The 16,079-nt window shown below is 42.7% G+C and overlaps 2 protein-coding genes across 2 annotated transcripts; both read right to left on the bottom strand.

Moving 5' to 3' along the window:
- Positions 1–221: 221 nt before the first annotated feature.
- LOC113650405 (solute carrier family 10 member 6-like) lies at positions 222–6,866 on the bottom strand. The gene is made up of 6 exons (XM_047805843.1): positions 6,461–6,866; positions 4,852–4,970; positions 4,684–4,772; positions 3,780–3,955; positions 1,012–1,169; positions 222–634 (listed from the first exon to the last, which is right to left on the bottom strand). The coding sequence occupies exons 1-6, from the start codon at positions 6,805–6,807 to the stop codon at positions 465–467; spliced, it is 1,059 nt and encodes a 352-aa protein (XP_047661799.1). The 5' UTR covers positions 6,808–6,866; the 3' UTR covers positions 222–464.
- A 1,030-nt stretch (positions 6,867–7,896) lies between these two features.
- sdad1 (SDA1 domain containing 1) lies at positions 7,897–15,975 on the bottom strand. The gene is made up of 18 exons (XM_047805942.1): positions 15,842–15,975; positions 15,502–15,602; positions 15,347–15,404; positions 15,187–15,261; positions 14,928–15,029; positions 14,704–14,773; positions 14,492–14,595; positions 14,147–14,204; positions 13,988–14,046; positions 13,590–13,666; positions 13,412–13,509; positions 13,224–13,300; positions 11,647–11,779; positions 11,461–11,555; positions 11,132–11,313; positions 10,937–11,021; positions 8,194–8,355; positions 7,897–8,015 (listed from the first exon to the last, which is right to left on the bottom strand). The coding sequence occupies exons 2-18, from the start codon at positions 15,585–15,587 to the stop codon at positions 7,971–7,973; spliced, it is 1,566 nt and encodes a 521-aa protein (XP_047661898.1). The 5' UTR covers positions 15,588–15,602; positions 15,842–15,975; the 3' UTR covers positions 7,897–7,970.
- Between the last annotated feature and the right edge of the window lie 104 nt (positions 15,976–16,079).

Here is a 16,079-nt window from a genome sequence, read left to right on the forward strand (position 1 = left end):
TACACCCTGGATGGAGTGCCAACCCATCACAGGGCACACACACACACTCTCATTCACTCACACACACACACACACACACACACACACTACGGACAATTTTCCAGAGATGCCAATCAACCTACCATGCATGTCTTTGGACCGGGGGAGGAAACCGGAGTACCCGGAGGAAACCCCCGAGGCACGGGGAGAACATGCAAACTCCACACACACAAGGCGGAGCCGGGAATCGAACCCCCAACCCTGGAGGTGTGAGGCGAACGTGCTAACCACTAAGCCACCGTGCCCCCCGGTTTAAACAACAATAAAACAAAACTTCACCTGCATTTTTTTGAAATAAAAATCCAAACAAGTTTAACACAAAGTTCCTCAGTGATTATCAAGTGAAAAAAACAACAAAAAAAACAACACAAAAAATAGATCTATACAGTGCATGAAGCCTCCAGGAGTCATCAGACAGGAGACGTTTACAATCGTGTGACATGATGTTCTTCAGTGTTCCTCCGAGGTTCACAGAAAGTGTCATTCTCAAACGCCGTGTTGATTTCTCCTGTAGGAGCAGGTTCCTCAGGCTGGTTTTGTTCCTCTGAGGTCATAAAAAGGTTCTTACACGCCGTCTTCTTATAAATCTGATAAGCTGAAGAAAAAAAATGGAAAAAGATTATTTCTTAAAGCGTATATATATATATATATATATATATATATATATATATATATATATATATATATATATATATATATTAATATATATTTACATCCATTTTAATACAACTGAAATGATTTACGTCAAGAAAGTAAACTGATCCTTAAGAGTTTTCCTTAACATCAGAGACACCATTATGTCTCCATGACATTTATTATACCTCTTTAAAAAGAAGAAGAAGAAGAAGAAGAAGAAGAAGAAGAAGAAGAAGAAGAAGAAGAAGAAAAAGAAGGTTGTAGAAGTCTTCCAAACCAAAATCCTGAATGCTGACCCTGAAGATTACAATATTATACACTCTTTTCCCCACTCACTGATGATCAGCAGCAGACCCGTCAGCAGCTGGAAACTGCTGTACATAATAGGAAGTGTGATGATTTGCGACAGTTGATGTGGAAGGAAGAATAGCTGCAGGACTGTGCCACAGATCTGCATGTTCTGAGCTCCCGTCTCCATGGCAATGGCCCTGCACCTAGAACCACAATTTCACATTTTGTTTACTATTTATCAGAGACGGGGGACTCGTATGACTTGACTCGAGTCAGACATAAGTCGCAAATTTGAGACTTGAGACTTGAGACTTGCTCGACAAATATTAAAAAAAGACCCGACTTTGACTTGACATTCACGACTTGAGACTTGACTCAGACTTGAGTTAAATGACCCAGAGATGGGAGACTCGACTTGACTCGAGTCAGACTTAAGTCGCAAATTTGAGACTTGTGACTTGCTTGACATATATTAAAAAAAAGACTATTATAAGTCGCACGTCCTCACGTCATAAATCACGTCATGATCGATTTGTTTTCATATTTCATCTAATTTCCATATTTTCACACGATTCTCCATACATATGATTCATTTTCACATGTGAATTAATTCAAATGATTCATCTATTTCACTTGTGGTTCGTCACGTCTTTCTTTTACTTTCACGTGTAATTCCTCACAAGTTTAAAATATTTCACATTATGCTTTAAAAGATTCATTCATTTCCACATGCGATTCTTCAACACAATTCTTTTAGTTTCAGATGTGATTCGCAACACGAGTCATTTACATTTACATCCGATTCTTCGCATCATTATCATATTTCACATCATTCACGAGATGATTTATTTACGAGCACGTGATTCTTAAGACGATTCATCGATTTTCACACGCAGTTCTTCAGATGATTCCTTTACTTTCACCTGTAACTAGCAACTTGATTCATCTACTGTTACATATGATTCTTCATACATTTGACACTTTTCACTCGATTCTTTAGATGATTCCTTTTTCACGTTCATATTCACACAGGATTCTTTAGAAGATTTGTATTTATTTTTACATACGATTCATTTATTTTCACCTTAATGAATCACAGTAATTATTTTTATGGCACATCATTCACAAGAAGTCACGTGTGAATGGTGAATTTATGTTCCTTGTTTGTCATTGTGAAATTGCACACATGTAATTAATGGTGCTTGCAAAGCAACATTCTTGTCATCTTGCATACTGAGATATTCTTCTTCCGGACAAAATTTCGGCGTGTAACTTGTCCTGCAGCTTTTGTCCTAGACCCATGAATGACCGGGTTAGGGTTAGGGTTAGGGTTAGGGTTAGCAGCGGCTCATTGAGGAGAGGTGTGCTATGACTTTTCTAAGCGATCCAACCACAGCAGATGAAAAAGCGGCCAAAAAAGTCCCATAGACTTGAATGGGAAATTCCTAAAATTTCACCCTAGCAACCGAGTGCCAAGATTTGCCACGTGCAAGCACCATTCACATTTTCTTCATGAAATGTACATTCTAGTTGTGATTATTTCTGTGTGGGAGGCAGAAACTTCATCCGTTCTTTCACGGTGTTAATTTCCACCTCCATAACAAGTACACGCTATTAATTATTTATTTACCAGCTCTGATACTGGCTCTGATAAAGCTTTATCAGATACAATGAGATGAGATCTAAAATGATGTGCACTTCCTTATTGTAAGTTTGATATTAGAGGTAAACAAAGAGGTCATTATGATGTGATGTCCAACCCAAGTGTGAATGCGCCGCTAGGTTAGGGTTAGAGCTTTGGTTTAGACTCTGATCTGTAGTCATTGATTATAATGTGTGTTGTGGCTAAAACGACAGATCATGGCTGTGAAATTCAGAAACGCTTGAAAAGAATATCGCTAGTCATGAGAAGAATATTTTTAAATAAAATAAATAAAATAAAAATGAAAACCAAATAGAATAAAACCACATTTTTGGTTCGTTTATGTCTATATTAAGTTTTTCCAAGCTAGAACAATTCATAACCACCTGAAGGACAAGATATTTATTAATTCAAATTTATTTTTTCTATACAATATAAAAGTATCATGCTATAAAATAATCGATAGCAAGTCTAAAAATATCTTGAGTCTTGCTATTTCTAAATCATGTTTAAGATGATGAAATTATTCATTATTATTAGCGATTAATTATTAAACCTATTTTGACATTTTACTGATTTTTTTTATTCTATTCACAGATCATTTTGTTTCTTTCCAGACATTAATGTGTTAGAAATTAAGGCAAAAATAATCTGCTAATAATTCAAGAAAACCTAAAGCTTAAAAGAGAAAAAATATGGGGGGGCGGACACGGTGGCTTAGCGGTTAGCACGTTCGCCACACACCTCCAGGGTTGGGGGTTCGATTCCCACCTCCGCCTTGTGTGTGTGGAGTTTGCACGTTCTCCCCGTGCCTCGCGGGTTTCGAGAGTGTGTGTGTGTGTGCCCTGTGATGGGTTGGCACTCCGCCCAGGGTGTATCCTGCCTCGATGCCCGATGACGCCTGAGATAGGCACAGGCTCCCCGTGAAGCGGTAGAAAATGAATGAATGAATAAGTAAATCGAGGTAGAGTAAATCTTTTCCTCAGTCTTTCTCCACTGTGCGCTTCCTCTCGACCCTGATGTTCAATTTTCACCTGCGGGTTAATGGATTAACGGCTAAATACTCATCCTGACTCCCGGATTGGATTTGCGTCAGCATGGTCTGTGAGAAATGATTGATTTCTGACTTTATAGACCGATTACGTGTCACAGTAAATGATGTCTTACTCACCGGTTCCAGGGCTGACGCAGTATGAAGGAGACGACGAATCCTACGATGCAGCCGATGAGAGGAAAGATGCCGCCGATGACCAGGAGTGACGTGTCTGTGTTCCACAAGCCGTCGTACAGTAAAATGCTAGCGATCCCAACAACTAACATCACCAAGCCTCCGAATATCGATCCCACCTAGAGAGAAACCGAGATGGAGAAGGTTTAGTTTGTAATATTAACACATGCAAGTTCCTCAATCCAAAGCTTCACTTTCTTCTCAATTTCAGTTCAACGCCTCAAATTATAAATGGATAAAAAAGTGCAATGTGTCATTTTCTAATAGGTAACAATTGCAATTCTTAGAAAACTGCTGTGATATAAGAGGAATAAAATGTTCAAGGCATGCTGTTCTTTGAAAATAATCAACCCAGGAGTGAAGCGGTGTGATGAAGCAGCTTCTTCTTCATCTTCATCTTCATCTTATACCACAGACATTGCAATGCTTTCTTTCTCTTTTAAAACATGACACATCATACATTTTTACTCATTTATAGTTATATGGAATGTTGTGCAACATCCACTAAACACTTCCTGTTTTCTCTTATGTCATAGCAGCTATAAACGTCCATTCCCTTTTTTGTATATTATAAGGGGAACGATTACAAAGATAGAACAGTGGCTGATCTGATTACTGGCTGATTATTAGGCTGTACGTAAACGGTCTGACTGTTATAGACGTTCTGACCAATCAGAATGGAGAATCCAACAGCAGTGATATGAAGCTCATGTGAATTGTTTTACTTACATTTTATTTAGGTTATTTTTAGTTGTAGGTAGTTTTATTTATATTTTTCGTACCACAATTACATAAGTTTACTATGTCAAGTTCATCGACAGAAACAGAAATCTTTTCCTTTTTTTACCTTCAAGAGTATTAGTGCAACTTTGGGCCACTTGTAATTGACCAGCAAGCCACAAGCCACGGGGACGACCAGGCTGATACACCCCAGACCTGTACACAAAAATCACTGTCTAAAACACATCTATCAAAGAATTAAGAAATAATTGATCCATTTACTGCTTATATATACCGATGTTCAGATAAGGGATGTCCATCCTCCCTGAGCTCACCCATGTGCGGGAATAAATGTACAGATTCAGAGGCATGGTGCCCAGTCCCAGCAGAGTGGACATGATTGTCATGGTTATGCTAAGAGAGAGAGAGAGAGAGAGAGAGAGAGAGAGAGAGAGAGAGAGAGAGAGAGAGAGAGAGAGATGGGAAGTAAGAGATAGAGAGAGACAGGGAGAGAGAGAGATAGAGAGAGAGAGATGGGGAGAAAGAGATGGAGAGAGATGGGGAGAGAGAGAGAGAGAGAGAGAGAGAGAGTAGCTATTCGGATACGAACGTCCTCTCTAAATAAGATTGTATCTCTCTCTCGTCTCTCTCTCTCTCCCTCTCTTTTTCTCCCTCTCTCTCTCTCTCGCTTTTTCTCCCCTCTCTCTCTCTCTCTTTCACTCACTCTCTGCCCTCTCTCTCTCTCTCTCTCTCCTTTTCCCTTTTTCTCTCTCTCTGTCTCTCTCTCTCTCTCTCTCTCTCTCTCTCTCTCTCTCTCTCTCTCTCCATCCCTCTCTCTCTCTTATTCTCTATCTCTTTCTCTCTCTCTCTTATTCGCTCTCTCACTTATTCTCTCTCTCTCTCTTATTCTCCCTCTCTCTCTTATTCTCCCTCTCTCTCTCTCTTATTCTTTCTTTCTTTCTTTCTCTCTCTCTCTCTCTCTCTCTCTCTCTCTCTCTCTCTCTCTCTCTTATTCTCTGCTTCCGCCTCTCCTCTCCTCGTTTCTCTCTTCCGTCTCTCTTCTCTGTCTCTCTCTCTCTACTCTCTCTTCTCTATCTCTCGATAGAAATGTCAATAAAACTTCAGGGACATGGTTGACAGTGTAACCAGGACACAAGGAGTCTGATGCTACTATCTGAACTGAACTGACCAGATGGACCTTGAAATGTCGCTGATTCATATAAATATATACTGAAGCTCGTGACCTGTATTTGTGTATCTGACAGCAAACAGTGTCTTGTTCTGATTCCAGGTTCTGATGTCGCCTCCATAAGAACAGTATTTGTACAGAAAACTGGATTTTAAAAAAGCCAGAAACTCCCTAAGATATCATCCGGAAGGAACATCGAGAGGAACCAAATTATTACACTATACAAAGAGTACTAGAAAGTGTTGTGTGACAGAAGTGTGTCAGCAAGAATCAAAGGAAAGGTGTAGAAGACAGTAGTGAGAGCAGCTCTGCTGTATGGGTTAGAGACATGAGGCAGAGATGGAGGTAGCAGAGATGAGGACGTTGAGGTTCTCTTTAGGAGTAACGAGGATGGACAGGATTAGGAACGAGCACATCAGAGGGACGGCTAAGGTTGGCTGTTTTGGGGACAAGGACAGAGAGACGGAGATGGAGTAAGAGGTCGAGAGGAAGGACAAAGAGGAGATATATGGATGTGTTAAAAGAGGACCTGAAGGTAATTGGTGTGAGAGTAGATGATGATGAGGGTAGAGTTAGGTGAAAACAGATGATAGAGGTGTTGACCTCTAACAGGAAAGATACAAAGAAAATACAAAGAGTACTAGTACTGAATTCAGAGTGTTCCTGATTACATCAGCATTTCTAAAGAACTCAGTATTTGACATATCCTAAGTACCTGAGGTTCATGTCTCCGTCCAGCCAGTATGTGATGATGTTAGAAATGGTTCCTCCAGGACAGGCTCCAACGACGATGATGGCGACGGCTTGCACCGGTTGCACGGAGAAGCCCAGGGCCAGAAGATACGAAATGAGGGGCATCATGACTAACTGGCACAACAGCCCCGTCAAAACACCCCATGGGCGCTTCAGGTTGAGCCAGATCTTACTCACCTCCACCGAGCAGCCAAGGGAGAAAATCACCAGCCCGAGCATGACTGCTAAAGTCACTCCCAAAGACTGCTGGATGACACTGTGGCTCCCAGCCAGAGAGGTGGTGTTTGTTTCACTGCTGTTATTCCACATGGTGACAGAACGATTATCAGTGTGTGTGTGTGTGTGTGTGTGTGTGTGAGGTAGAGTTATGATTCCTACACTAGGTTTTAAACCTCATAGGCAGTGTGGAATTCAAGGGAACTGGGAGTGGTCAGTGGAAGCTGATGAACTCTATCTTCTGGTATTCCTGCCATGGAACAGGGCCAAATTCTTTACAAATAACAGTAACACAATCGCACACCTAAGCGATCCGCTCAACAGCGCGGTCTGAAATGGAGCAAGAACCAATGAAGACTTAATAAAATGGAGGAAAATCTTACATCTAAAAATATCATTTGATTCCCTGAGTGATACTTTGCAAAGATAAACGCCAAGTCGTGTGACAAAGTGGATTATTTACAGCACAATCTTATATCTTATATATGTCGCTCCTCCTAGTGTTTACGTTCTCTACCGTCATACGGTTTATCTGTTTATAGTCACAAACTAGTCAACGAATCGCACACAAGGACATCGTTTTCACGTGACCTGATGCGGACACGCACATGACCGCCAATTTAGTCAATAGATAAGCGATAGATAGATAGATAATGTTTAATGTTGAGAAAATAAAAAATAAAATAAACTACAGTATTTTCCGCACCATAAGGCGCACCGGATTATAAGGCGCAGTCTCAATTAAGGGTCTATTTCTGTCCTTAACCCATACCTAAGGTGCACCGTATTATAAGGCGCCTGATAAAACATACGGTCCACAAAAAAGGGTAGCGGAAACAAAACAGTGAGTTTAGTTGAACTTTATTCTACTATTTAACCACACACATTATTTTTTATAATCAATCTTCTCCCACAAATCCATCAAAGTCACAACCGTGTAACTGATAGCATGTAGTTTGGATTGTGACTCGTAAGCATCTGATTTTTATTGGCGGATTGGCGGATTTTTATTTTTATTTTACACTCGCAGTATATCTGATTCCAGCTGACGGTGATATTTTATGATGGAAAAAATCAGATTAATTCATTATTATCATCTATTTTACAGAACATCCTTCATGACCTTCGTTAATCTTTATTTTTTTTACATTTGAGAGAGACAATAAGGAGAAATGAGAGCTATTTAAATGTAGAATGGATTTATTACAGTTCAAACATGACCATGATCTGTACAGAGGATTCTGATTCCGAGGATGTTACTTGTGTTTCTTCTTCTTCAGAAGTGTGTCTCTGAGAGCAATCTGTGGAAACAAAATACATAAAAATGACAAACTGTACACTCTATTATTTATTATATGATAAGCAGGTGATGGTAAGTGTCGTGTATCTTCTGGACTCTTTAACGTACTAAACTATTAAGAGGATGTTTTTATCATCTACGCTACATTTCACACTTCAGGATTCACGTTACACTCGTACCTGTTTCTCTCTGAAGGAGCGTTTGCCTTTGGTCCGCACGCCGCGGCTCTGCTTCATCATCATGAAGTTCTTCTTCTTCCTCTTCTCCTTGTTGCTGGTGCTAGCGTACGGGTTCAGCTTGTTCTTCTTCTTCACAAAGTCCTTTCTGTCGGTCCGGCCGGCCTGACACGGAGAAAGGCAAAAACGAAACAAAGAACTTCTGAACACTGACTGACTGAATAAATAACTGACTGAATGTCAGATGATAAATGAACTATTAAACATTTTAGGGACTTTGAAATGAATTGAGTGAGTGAGCGAGCAAGTGATCTGACTGAATGACTGACAAAGTGACTGATGCTGCAGCTGATCAACTGACTTGGTGATGTACTGACTTGATGCTGCAGCTGATCAACTGACTTGGTGATGTACTGACTGAGCGACTGAATTGGTGATGGACTGACTCAGATTGACTGACAGAGCAACTGACTTGGTGATTGGCTGACTCTCAGATTGACTGACTGAGCGACTGACTTGGTGATGGACTGACTCTGATTGACTGACTTGGTGATTGGCTGACTGAGTGACTGACTTGGTGATTGGCTGACTCAGATTGAGTGACTTGGTGATTGGCTGACTCTCAGATTGACTGACAGAGCAACTGAATTGGTGATGGACTGACTGAGCGACTGGCTTGATGATGGACTGACTCAGATTGACTGACAGAGCAACTGACTTGGTGATTGGCTGACTCTCAGATTGACTGACTGAGCGACTGACTTGGTGATGGACTGACTCAGATTGACTGACTTGGTGATTGGCTGACTGAGTGACTGACTTGGTGATTGGCTGACTCAGATTGAGTGACTTGGTGATTGGCTGACTCTCAGATTGACTGACTGAGCGACTAAGGGACAGCGACTGACAAACGCAGAGATCCGAAATGACTGAACAACTAATAGACAGAAACAAAGTGAGTGAACAATTTCAAACTGAATTACTTTGCAGTTTGAGTAACTGAAGTCCAGACAGAGATGAACTGACTCACTGAATGACTGACAGAGCGAGCATCTCTCTTCTTTCTCTCAACGAAGGCGGTCGCATTTTCTCTCCCTCTCCCTCCCCCTTACTTTCCCTGCTTTGCTCCCCTCGTCTCGTCTATTGTCTTATACTTTGAGAGACGAAAAGCTTGGGTTCGGGGGAACCCGATCGCCCTGACGGAACGTTTGCAGCTGGCTATACGATCGACGCGTGGGAGAGGTGGCGGGTCGTGTGTCTGGAGGCTTTTTCCGTGGAGGACGTTGAAGATATCTACCTATTCGGAACAATGATAACAGGAGTTCCGCTGATTGGATTAGGCATTGCCATGGTTTATCGAGAAAATCTGAAAACGGTAACAGCTGTCCAAAACCTCCCAAGGCTGCCTGTCATGATTGATGCAGTGGGCAGAGCGGTCAGCACTGAGGCTGGGACTATCAACCGCAATATGGATAACATCACGGAAAAGCTCGCTGCTTTGGAAAGAACAATGGATCGATTTGGAGACCAGAACAGACTAAGAGAGTAGTCGAATAAATTGGAATGCGTCTACTCGCCCCAAGACCAAACAATCCCAATCTTATCAGCTTTCGGCTCCCCTCAACCAGCACTGGCCTTGGCCTCAGCCGCTGTTGGAACGACAACTCCCCCGGAAGAGCTCTGCAGTGAGCTCTTGCTTTCCTCCCCACATTTCCACAGACACCTGCCGATTGTTGACTCTGTCTGGGACCTGATCAAGGCTGTCTCCATTGCAACTTGCTGTGTATCGCTATGACAGTCTTGCGGACTGAGACACCAAGATTTGATGCTGGGAGCAGCGACTCTCCAGGCCTACACACTTACATACATACAAATACTTCACCGCTTTGTACTGCCAGTCTGACAAGCGGGTCTGGGACCAGCGCCGAGGTTAAAGGCTGCAGGACCTGATTGCTGCTTGTCTGTGCTGGATTACCTCCACCCCCCACTCCCCATTCCTCTCCCCTCCCCTGTTGCAAGTCGTGTGTTTATGGCAAACTGTTTATGTGCTTATGTTGCTGAGGTGTTTTTCCTGTTCCCACACTGTACCCCACACCGGAGCATAGTCTGGGGGTTGTTTTTCCCTCATGTTACGCTGTATTTCTTTTCAATCCCATGTCTGCCTGTCCTGTCCCCCCCTTGTCATATTGTATGTATGGACAGGTCGATGGCTAATTTCGCTGGTACCTGCGACCAGTGACAATAAAGGCTACTACTACTACACCACAACCTAAATGACAACTGACAGCAGTGAATATAAAACTGAGTGACTGACTGCATAAATAACAGATTGACTGAATAAATAACTGAGTGACAGAGTAAATAAATGAATGAGTGAGTGAGTGAGAAAATGACTGACTGAGTGACTTTACAATTTAACTGACTCATTGAGTAAATAACTGACTTTACAACAGACTCAGCAATGGCCTGACTGACTGAACAGCTATGCAGCAGTGACTCACTGAGCGATTAATGAATGAATGAATAACAGACTGACATATCGATGGACCGAGGGAATGTTTGAATGACTAAGGGAATAAATGACTCAATGGCTGCCTGAGTAACTGACCGAGTGACGTCTTAAGTGTGACTATGCAGCTGTTAGACTAAATCACTGACCTTGTATTAGTGTCTGACTGTGTGTGTGTGTGTGTGTGTGTGTGTGTGTGTGTGTGTGTGTGTGTGTGTGTGTGTGATTATCCCTCACCATGGCTGTGGCCAGTCTGGTCTCTTTGTTAGATTTGGGTTTCTTGTGTAAACGCTCGATGTCTCTCAGTGTGAGCAGTTCGCCTCTGAAACACAACACGCACTCACTGCATTTCATTTTTCATCCATAACGACAATTAAAGTGACACGATCTGTGTGTCTCAAAGCCTGGATGCGTCCCGAAGACGTGTCGTACCTCTCCGTTTCCTCGTCCTCGTTCTTTCTCTTCTGTCCTTTACCTGGTGCTGCGTTCATGTCTTTGGTCATCTGAGCGAGGCGAATCTTTTTGAAGTCGTCCTGCGTCAGGATACGACTGGTGCTCACCGCTGCCGCTTTAGCCTGCCGCTCTTCTGCAGGGATGCTCTGCAGCTTCTCCGCCTGACACACACACACACACACACACACACACACACACACACACACACACACACACACACACACACACACACACACACACACACACACACACGTCATTGCTACTACAATTCACCCAACACACACCAGAGGGTGCTAAACAAGCCTTACCACTTCTTCCTGTTCTTCATCAGATGAGTGGTGCACATTCACCCATTCACCATCATCATCCTCTTCCTCACTCATGCTCACACTCTCCCAGCCATCTGGAAAACAAAGTAGTATAAAAAATATAAACACAGTGACCATATTAACACAAATCCAGTGTTTTCACTCAGGAGATAGAGAAGCTGTTACCTTCATCATCTCCTCCTTCTTTAGTCTTTTCAGTCTCCACCTCCAGAACCTCAGCTCCAGGTATGTGGTCTTTAGCCTCCAGCTCACCGTAGTCATGGATCCGGGCTTCGGTGGACGACTCGGTGGGTTTGCCCTGGAAAAATGATCACAACCCATCAGCAATCAAGATACTGTCTGATCACGTGGGAGAAACAGATAGCGTTTGTATATCGGCCAACATTCAGGTAAACGTTACAGATACACTGAGGTTTAAATGGACGTAATGTAAGGTAGGAAGTAACAAGTGATGATTAGGGTCATTAATTCAGTAAGTAAGTCTGTAAGTGAGAAAGTAATGAAGTCAGTAATGAAGTCAGAAAGTAAATAAAGTAATTAAACAGTAATTTAATGTCAGTAAACAGTACGCCAGTCTGTCAGTGAGTCAGTAAACAGTACGCCAGTCTGTCAGTGAGTCAGTAAACAGTACGCCAGTCTGTCAGTGAGTCAGTAAGCAGTACGCCAGTCTGTCAGTGAGTCAGTAAGCAGTACGCTAGTCTGTCAGTGAGTCAGTAAGCAGTACGCCAGTCTGTCAGTGAGTCAGTAAACAGTACGCCAGTCTGTCAGTGAGTCAGTAAACAGTACGCCAGTCTGTCAGTGAGTCAGTAAACAGTACGCCAGTCTGTCAGTGAGTCAGTAAACAGTACGCCAGTCTGTCAGTGAGTCAGTAAACAGTCTGTCAGTGAGTCAGTAAACAGTCTGTCAGTGAGTCAGTAAACAGTACGGCAGTCTGTCAGTGAGTCAGTAAACAGTCTGTCAGTGAGTCAGTAAACAGTACGGCAGTCTGTCAGTGAGTCAGTAAACAGTCTGTCAGTGAGTCAGTAAACAGTACGGCAGTCTGTCAGTGAGTCAGTAAACAGTACGGCAGTCTGTCAGTGAGTCAGTAAACAGTACGGCAGTCTGTCAGTGAGTCAGTAAACAGTACACCAGTATGCCAGTCTGTCAGTGAGTCAGTAAACAGTACGTCAGTCTGTCAGTGAGTCAGTAAACAGTACGTCAGTCTGTCAGTGAGTCAGTAAACAGAACACCAGTCTGTCAGTGAGTCAGTAAACAGTACGTCAGTCTGTCAGTGAGTCAGTAAACCGTACGCCAGTCTGTCAGTGAGTCAGTAAACCGTACGCCAGTGAGTCAGTAAACAGTACGTCAGTGAGTCAGTAAACAGTACGTCAGTGAGTCAGTAAACAGAACACCAGTCTGTCAGTGAGTCAGTAAACAGTATGCCAGTCTGTCAGTGAGTCAGTAAACAGTATGCCAGTCTGTCAGTGAGTCAGTAAACAGTATGCCAGTCTGTCAGTGAGTCAGTAAACAGTATGCCAGTCTGTCAGTGAGTCAGTAAACAGTATGCCAGTCTGTCAGTGAGTCAGTCTGTCAGTGAGTCAGTAAACAGTATGCCAGTCTGTCAGTGAGTCAGTAAATGTTTGTCTGTCTGTTAAATTATATTATTATTATGTATTCCTTTTATTAACTTTCTTTTCCTACTGCAGTCATGTGGCACTTTAAAGCCTCTTATTATTTATTTATTTATTTATTTCCTTCCTCACCCGGTCTTTCCTGTGCAGCATCTTAGGATTGAGATCTCTGAAGAGATGAATCAGTCCTTTGGAAGACATCACCACGTCTACAAATCACACAGGAAACACAGACAGCTCATCATCATCATCATCATCATCACTAATAAAGCGAGCAGTGTGTTGAGACGTGTACAGAGGAGAGTTGAGGAGAGACGTACTCTTGTCTTTGTGAGATTTGTACTGGGTGAGATCCTGGAGCAGGTCTTCAGACATGGAGAGAGGACAACGAGCTACGATTTCCTTGATAGCGTTAATACTGAAATAAAATATAAAGAGGTCAATATCTAGCTTAGAGGACACGATTAAAGACGTCAGAGCAGGGGCGGAGTCACTCACCCGACCGTCATCACCTCGCCTGAGTTCCTGTCTGTGACAAAGTTGTTGGCGATGGTCGTGACCACCGGCTCAATGATCTGCATCACAGAAGAGAACAAACACTAGGTTTGTAGCTCGGCGCTTTCAAAACGACCTCGTTAGGACGGGTTTCCACGGTAACAGCGAAACGTATAGTAAATAGAAAAAGATCTATGGAAGGAGTCTCCAGTATCAGCGACAGGTTTGTCCATTTTTGTGGTTTCTCGTTAGCGGAGAAAGAAAATTAAACGGCCGGCGAAGGAACGGACGGCGGTTAACGTTACCTGATAACACACCGACATCAATCAAAAGGATTCAAAAAAATAAACATGATTCCGACGTGTTAAACGAGACTATACGAAACCGGTGGTGCGGTTTACCTCAGGAGGGACGAGCTGGTGGGACGCCTGAGCGGCACACAGGAGGATCTTCGTCACTTCTAAACACAAAGAAAGCAACGAAGCCTGAATAAATAATGTGGAGACAGAGAATCTCTAAAAAGGTGTTTATTCCTATTTATTTATTTATTTATTTTTTACCTCTTTGATGAGGCTGGAGGAATCGCTGGACAAACGGGTAAAAGTTGAAGAGGAAAAGCTGTACGGAGAAACAAGAAGAAGAAGAAAAAAGATGACGATTAAACCCTTGCACACGGTGTGAGCGAACGTATACATCAGTGGTGCACCTGCGAGGAGCAGAAAAGCCTCTCAGAAAGAACACGACACGTCAAAATCTCGACGCAGAACGGCGGATCATCACATCGTGGTTCCTCTCCGGTTCTCCGGGCGAGAACATCTCGTCCACGGCGGTCACCACGCCGCGGCTCCGATCGCTTCTTCCTGTGTGAATCGTCGGTAAAATTTCTGTATTCTTTTGTTCTTTACCTCATGAATTCCCACCAGTCTGGAGATGAGCTCCATCAGCATGATCTTCACCTCGAAGCGCTCTTTCGAACCCTCCAGCTGCTTCAGGAGCTTCTCGGCAAAATCTGCAACGTCACGTACGAGTATGTAAAGTTATTTAAAAGAGATAATAATAATAGAACAAAAAAAAGGAGATTAGTTAAAAGTAGCAGCGAGGGAACAGAGCCGGTTACCCTGCGGATCGTGGATGAGGTGGATGGCTGAGAAATTAAAGACCTCAGCTTTTTTCTTCTTCTTGTGTTTCTGTGGAAACGTGAACGAACAGAATGACTCCGGGACTAAACTCGTCATAATATTGTCTAGAGTTTTAGCAAACGAAAGCCTTAAATTCTGCGACGTGAGACAGATCGCATCACGCTAATAAACTTCGCCCGACGAGCCGAAAACATCGGATCACCTTCAGGACTTTCATGGCTTTTTCCATCTTCTTCTTGTTTTTGGATGTTTTCTTTCCTGTTGAATAGCGAACCATCAAATCTCTGGCTGTCGGTCCTTCGTCCTGGAGGCGAGAGATCAGATTCAGGTAGAAAATAAGCAGAAGAACGAAGAAGAGACGACACCGAGACAGTGCCGTAAAACAAACCGATCGGGATTTATTGCTTTTTATCCTCAGATTTTAGGGTGTATATTTTACTGGAGCCCCCCCACACCCACACCTCTGAATCGGAGTCGCTGTCCTTCTTGTCCTCGTCATCTGTCCCGAGGAAGAACGTCAACGAACCGACCAGGATCTGAAACGTTCGAATCGCACGTCAGTGACATTAAATACTTCAGAGGGTTAAAAAAAAAAAATCGAACTTTTTTAATTTCTGTCACCTTTGTGACTTTGGAGAAACAGGCTGTGGTGATGACGTTCACAGTTTTGGCGTCGTTCCTGAAATTAAAATTAAAATTAAAATACAAAACCCCTTTTTTTTGTTCGTGGGTTGTAAAGATGAGAAGGTCCGAGTGTGTGAGCGCCGTGGTCTCACCAGATATTTCTCTTGTACAGATCGATCATCACGTCTAGGGAAATCTTGGCGGCGATGGGGTTCGAGTCCCTCAGCATGGTGTACATGAAGTTCTGCAAAGTCTAAAGGAAGATTAAAATACTCAGAGTCAGAGTCACAGAGTCACAGAGTCGAACTGCAGCAATGAACCAACTGAACAGGAAAAGTTTACGATGAAAAGAAATATCGTTTTAATATAAGGTTAGCAATCAGAAATAATAATAATGAGTATTCGGTTTATTATTATTATCATTTATATTATTAATAATTATAATATTAATTAATTTAAATCAACTTTACAATAAATGTATACAGAACTTACTGTGTTCAGTTTGTTGTTTTTGTGCTTCGCGTTAATATTCTTGATGTCGGTCACAATGTGTGTGTACAGAGTCTGGGGAGAGGGAGGGAGGGGGGAGAGAAGGGGGGCAGAGAGAGAGAGAGAGAGAGAGAGAGAGAGAGGAGGGGCAGAGAGAGAGAGAGAGAGAGAGAGAGAGAGAGACAGAGAGAGAGAGAGAGAGAGAGAGAGAGAGAGAGAGGAGGGGCAGAGAGAGAGAGAG

This window comes from Tachysurus fulvidraco, chromosome 21 (genome assembly GCF_022655615.1).
Source record: "Tachysurus fulvidraco isolate hzauxx_2018 chromosome 21, HZAU_PFXX_2.0, whole genome shotgun sequence".
NCBI classification, from domain to species: Eukaryota; Metazoa; Chordata; class Actinopteri; order Siluriformes; family Bagridae; genus Tachysurus; species Tachysurus fulvidraco.

What these genes read in the sequence shown, in the direction of transcription:
- sdad1 (XM_047805942.1), bottom strand. Translation starts at nt 15,587, where the DNA reads ATGTACACCATGCTGAGGGACTCGAACCCCATCGCCGCCAAGATTTCC. An exon ending in AAGCCATGAAAGTCCTGAAG is followed by an intron (nt 14,774 to 14,927) that starts GTGATCCGATGT and finishes ACGTTTCCACAG; the next exon opens with AAACACAAGAAGAAGAAAAA. An exon ending in ATGAAGAACAGGAAGAAGTG is followed by an intron (nt 11,314 to 11,460) that starts GTAAGGCTTGTT and finishes TGTGTGTGTCAG; the next exon opens with GCGGAGAAGCTGCAGAGCAT.
- LOC113650405 (XM_047805843.1), bottom strand. Translation starts at nt 6,807, where the DNA reads ATGTGGAATAACAGCAGTGAAACAAACACCACCTCTCTGGCTGGGAGC. An exon ending in GACGGAGACATGAACCTCAG is followed by an intron (nt 4,971 to 6,460) that starts GTACTTAGGATA and finishes TCTCTCTCTTAG; the next exon opens with CATAACCATGACAATCATGT. An exon ending in TTGCACTAATACTCTTGAAG is followed by an intron (nt 3,956 to 4,683) that starts GTAAAAAAAGGA and finishes GTTTCTCTCTAG; the next exon opens with GTGGGATCGATATTCGGAGG.